The 6,000-nt window shown below is 37.6% G+C and overlaps 1 protein-coding gene across 1 annotated transcript; it reads left to right on the top strand.

The window, feature by feature from the left end:
• Positions 1–2,335: 2,335 nt before the first annotated feature.
• LOC143565989 (uncharacterized) lies at positions 2,336–3,361 on the top strand. The gene has a single exon (XM_077052798.1). The coding sequence runs from the start codon at positions 2,336–2,338 to the stop codon at positions 3,359–3,361; it is 1,026 nt and encodes a 341-aa protein (XP_076908913.1).
• The last annotated feature ends 2,639 nt before the right edge of the window (positions 3,362–6,000 follow it).

Below are 6,000 nucleotides of genomic sequence, written 5' to 3'. Positions count from 1 at the left end.
ATAACTAATTACCTAAATTATAGAGATTAAAAATATGACGGTATTTATGTCGGTATAATAAAAAAATTTATATCTTTAATGAAATCATATCTACCTTTTTATTTATTAAATCAATTTATACACGCTTTTTAGTATAGGAGATGAATGTGTTAAAAACTAATTAACGATATTAATAGTTCTAAGAAGATAAAAACAAGAAGAAATTATGAATGAATAGCAATTAAATTTTTACATATTCATTCAACCACCGTGAATCATGGATTTCTCGTTCATCTCTTTCAAATCTGTAGCACAAAAGAGTGTTTTAGTCATGTTAATTTTATATATGATGTTATCTTTTTATGTCATATATAATGAACCATCTTATCATCTTTTGTTACAATTCGTTATTCCATTAAAAAATATAATTACAACTTATAAAATCACTAGGTGCATCTTTTTTGAGATGATGAAGAAAATTGCATGAGAATGCACCACGTATTCGTATGAATATTCCATTAAAAATATAATTACAACTTATAAAATCACTATGTGCATCTTTTTCGTGATTATGAAGAAAATTACGTGAGAATGCACCACGTATTCGTATGAATATTTCATTAAAAAATATAATTTAAACTTATTAAACTATTTAATTGATTAAATATGTTTTTTTTAATTTAATCATTTAATATTTATAGTTAATTGTATTTCTTTTGAGTTTCCTGTGCATCACACGGGTTTTAAAGCTACTATATATATTATTTAAATAAATATATGATATAATATAAACTTAGGGTCAAGTTATTTTATAAAAGGTGGCAAAAATGAAAAGGATGAGAAGGATTTGTAGAAAAAAATCATAAAAAATAATGAAAAATTAATAAAAAAAAATAATAACTCAAAATTTATAAAAAAAATGAAAAATGTAAAAACACAAAAATGTTTCCACCATCTTCCTTATTCTAAAATAAAAAATAAAAAACACACACAATGTTGAGGAAAAAAGATCATTGTGTCTTTTTATTTATCATTGCGTTTTTTGTTTATTTTCGTCAATGATTGTGTCTTTTTTCTTTGACATTGTAACTTTTTTTCTTGATATTGTGTTATATTACTCAACATTGTGTTGGGAATTTCGGTTCAAGTGCGTTACTTGGCGTGCAAGGCAAAGTAACATGATTTAAGGAATGGATAACTATAAACAATTAAATGTGCTCAGATTTAATTGTTAGTATAATTATCAGGTCCTATTATTTAGCAATCTTAATTGTAGTCTAAACATGATATGTTAGATTATAAATACCCGTGCTTTGGGGTTTAGGAGATAGTAATCTGAACAATTGAGTTTTGTGAAGTTTCTCAATAATAACAAACTTGTATGGGTTTGTATTTTGTTTTGTGTTTCGTGTTCGTGTTCGTGTTCGATACCTGGTAACAATTCCATTAATTGGTATCAGAGCGTTCGAAGGGGACCTGTGTTAAAAGGCCTTCAGTCGGAATCATACTGCTGCGTGAGGAAGTTCCGATCGGTGAACAGCGGTGATTTAAGGTCGACGTATCTTCAACATCTGCAATCATTAGCCGGAGTAACCCGTGACGTGAGGGAATTCCGACGGTGAGCAGCAACAATTGACGATCGATGTGAGGTATCGTTGTTTGGTCGGCGTCGTGTGGAGTTTGGGATCTGGAAGTCCGTTGTCCGTAACCTGCATCAGCAACCGGTGGATTTAGGGACCGCGACCAAGGGTTTCTTGATCAGAACAACCAGTTGGCTTAAGAGACCTGCAACTTGTGGTTTTTTAAAGCTTTTTTTTTTTTTTAATTTTGTCACAAAAGTCAAGAAGGAATCTATTTTTGTGGACACGATTTGACCAGGGTGGTTCACGGTTATGGTTGGTTTTGTGGAAACAAGGATTTAAGAAAAAGACAAAAAGAAGTTTTGTTCTTTTCTTGTATCAACATCTTGTATCAACAATTAAAAAGAAAAACTCAAACCAAAAGGCGTGTTCGGGTTAGATTTGAAACCGGGTTTAATCATGTAGGCTGGAAAAATTGAACCAGTTACACCAAGGGATTTTTCAAAATCTTATAGCCGTAGAAACAAGATGAGTGGCGCGAACCAAACGGGTAAAGAGACGACCTCCGGATCGTTTCAGTGTCCCCGTTTGACAAAAACGAACTACACGAGTTGGAGTATGCATATGAAGGTTATTTTTGGGATTCATGGAGTTTGGATGTAATTGACCCTGGCTCTAATGACGTGAAGAAAAATAACATCGCGAAGACGCTTCTGTTTCAGTCGATTCCCGAGGAACAGATATTTCAAATCGGTAATTTTAAATTGACAAAAGAGATGTGGGATGCCATAAAGTCAAGAAATAAGGGCGCGGAACATGTGAAGGATGCTAGACTTCATACGTTAATACGTGAATTTGACAGTTTGATGATGAAAGAAACCGAAACAATTGACGAGTATGCCTCGAGAATAACCGCAATCTCCTCTAAAGCAACCACACTTGGACAAGCGTATGAAGAAAGGAAGCTAGTTCAGAAATTCTTCACGAGCCTACCGAGCTGGTTTATCCAAGTTGTAGCATCCCTCGATCAAGTGTTAGACCTTAAAACAGTCGGTTTTGAGGATGTTGTCGGGAGGTTAAAGACTTATGAGGAGTGTATCAAAGGACACGTGTTGCATTCTGAAGAAGGTAAACTTTTGTTTAATCATTCTGAATCCTCTTCGAGTTCGAGGCAGGTTTCACGCGAATCGAGTAGGGGTCGCGGGAAAGGTTTGAACCGAGGACGTGATAGTGGACGTGGTGGTGGACGTGGTAGTCAGAACCGTGGTTCACAAGGAGGATCCAATGAAGGGGATAAACGAAAGGTTAAAAAGGATTACTCGGAAGTTCAATGCTTTCGTTGTGATGAATTCAGTCACTTCGTCTCGAGGTGTCCGGAAAGGAGGAAAGATAAACAAGCAAATTTGGCCGACGCAAAGAAAAAAGACCCGTCCCTCTATATGGTGCGGTGTGTTCAAGAAAAAGTATACTTGAATGAACAGAAGGTTATACCAAAGGATTACGAAGGTGGTTCGGACGAACAAGACTTGTGGTATTTGGATAACGGTGCGAGCAACCATATGACGGGTAATGTATCTTTTTTCTTTGAATTAAATAAGCGTGTTGGTGGCAAAGTTAAATATGGAGATGGATCTTATGTGGATATTTGCGGGAAAGGGTCGATATTGCTAGTCGGTAAAATGGGGGAGCAACAATTACTGACCGACATTTATTATATTCCTAGTTTACAAAGTAATATTATTAGTCTTGGGCAAGCAACAGAAAGCGGTTGTGATATTCGTATGAAGACGATTACTTGTTGATGTATGATGATCAAGGAAAGTTGTTGATGCTGGTTACTCGATCCAAGAATCGTCTTTATACGATTAAATTAAAGACGGGGAAACCCGTGTGTTTACAAGCCCGGATTGATAACGAGAATTGGCTTTGGCACGCGAGACTAGGACACCTAAATTTCGAGTCTATGAAACAAATGGTGAAAAAGAATATGGTCGTTGGAATGCCAAAAGTTGATCAAGAAAATCAAATTTGTGACTCGTGCTTAGTCGGGAAGCAAACGAGGAAACCGTTTCCGAAGTCGGCGACTTTCAGAGCAACCCGAGTCTTGGAACTAATCCATGGAGATTTATGCGGGCCCATTACTCCTAGTACCATAGCCGGAAATAGGTACGTGTTCGTCTTGATAGATGATTTTTCACGTTTCATGTGGACTTTTTGTAGGTTCCCAGCCGGATCTACACGGAATATCTCGTTCTACGTAGGTGCGGAATCCCTACGTAAGACGATACGAGCGTAGAAGACGAAACACGTTAAACACAATCAAACACACGTTACAATAAACAAAGAACACGTTGTATTGCAACTGATAACACGTGATATATCAATCACCGATTACACAAAACTGAACCACACTCTCAAACAAGCCGTAACCTAAACTAATATAACATTCGACAACTTCGCCTAACATGTTTAGGCGAAGTTGTCACTAACTTCGCTTGTTCAACAAGTTCGCCCATATCAGGCGAACTTGTGAGACAACTTCGCTTAATTCTAAATACAAAACATACTAACTCGATTACAGACACTAGATACTGAACTACTGACATCATGTACCAACAGACTCCCCCTTGGCAGTAGCTTCATATCTCTATCTTCAAACATGTGTCTCGTAATCCCAAAAATCTTGTATCTTCCATCTTCAAGCATGAACGCCTTCTAGTACACAAACTGAAACTACTCTTTGATATTTCTTTTTCGATTCAGCATAACCCCCGATGTTGTAACTTTTCTTGAACATAGTAGGGACCGCCGGTTTCTTAGTCTTTACGAACCACTGAGCGTAGCCTTCTTTCCATCTTGGCTGCTCCTCCCATTCTGTCTCATCACATCCCGTATCTTGACCCAAATATGACTTTTCAACTGCTGGAATTTCATGCTCAACATTCTCCTCCACAATCTCTCATTCTTCAACTTCATCGTCAATCACGATCTCAGCCCCTATCTTCTCAATCTCTTCCAATGGTAACACATCATCATCACCATCTAACACCTCCTCAGCATCCACAACCACCACATCATCATCCCCTGAACCGCCAGCTGCACTCGTTGACTCCCCCTGAGATGTGGAAGTCCCAAGAGCTTGTTCAGTTCTTGGCAACTCTCCACCTGCACCTTTCGATGCATTGGGATCATCGTCTCGATCGTTGCTCTTTTTTGTCCTCAGCTCGTCACCCTTACAGCTCTTCTCCCCCTGAGATGCCAAGAACTGTTTCAAGGCATCAATTATTTTACCATGCTCGATCAGGAGGGATCAAATTTCATTCTAGTCGGGGACCAACATGTTTTAGAAAAGATCCGAACAGGAATCATACTAATTAAGTGACTGTCACATAGATCCATGTTCAGCTGTATTATGACATAAAGAAACAGGTTGTAAGCAGGTAAATAACTTAAAATGGTTTTCATCGCTTCTGTGATACGGGTTAGGTTCAATTAAGCTCAAAATTTAAATGGGCAACACATCAGAGATTGTGATGCCTCCTATCTATTGTCAAAGCGTATTTGGCTTTCCCCAAGTCACCCCGAGTTGACCTCGACCCGTAGTGTCTGATTAAATTGTAAGTACACGTCGATCTGTAGAGTCTTCTTCCCGTTCTCATTCTTGCATCTTGATTGAGAAGTATTAACATTATAAGCTCTAGAATGTCTCAGTAACACATAATAATAATTTTTTTTTTAATAAGAAGATACCTTCAAGCGATTTAAAGTCATGGTGGAAGCGGAAAATAGTGAGAAAATTAAGACGTTTCAAACCGATCGAGGGGGAGAATTTACGTCTCGTGATTTCAATCGGTTCTCTGAAAACAAGGGTTTTATTCGGCATTTAACCGCTCCATATACACCACAACAAAACGGTGTTGTGGAGAGGCGAAACCGCACGATATTGGATATGACTTGGAGTATATTAAAAGCGAGACAAGTTCCTAATTATATGTGGGGAGAAGCGGTAAGGCATTAGACCGACGTGATTAATAAAATTCCAACTCAAGCATTAAAAAACAAAACACCGTATGAGATGTTAAAACAAAAGAAACCGGGTCTTAGATTTCTTAAAGTTTTTGGATGTGTTGCGTATTCAAAAATACTTGGTGGAAGTATTAAGAAATTAGACGATCGTTCGACTCGTTTAGTTTATCTCGGAAGCGAGAAAGGTTCGGCGGCGTATCGATTATACAATCCATCGACTAGAAAAATTATTGTGATTTGAGCTGGTGACACGGAGTTTGATGAAAAACAAGGTTGGAATTGGGGTAAAAGTATCGAAATAATCGATGAGCAGGATCGATCACCTGGTATGTTTTGGGTGAACTTTGGTGATGAAATTGACACCGGAGAAGTAATCATTAATACCTAAAACATCGAGTCGAGCCCTGTGTCAAAC

The sequence above is a fragment of the Bidens hawaiensis genome, unplaced genomic scaffold (assembly GCF_021521415.1).
Source record: "Bidens hawaiensis isolate Kalapana, Puna unplaced genomic scaffold, B.hawaiensis_p1.1 tig00022670_1, whole genome shotgun sequence".
In the NCBI taxonomy this organism is placed as follows: Eukaryota; Viridiplantae; Streptophyta; class Magnoliopsida; order Asterales; family Asteraceae; genus Bidens; species Bidens hawaiensis.
Note: the sequence above shows the minus strand (reverse complement) of the source record. Positions and strands in the feature narration are given on the sequence as shown.

Excerpts from the sequence above, each read along its gene's own strand:
- LOC143565989 (XM_077052798.1), top strand. The coding sequence starts at position 2,336 with ATGTGGGATGCCATAAAGTCAAGAAATAAGGGCGCGGAACATGTGAAG.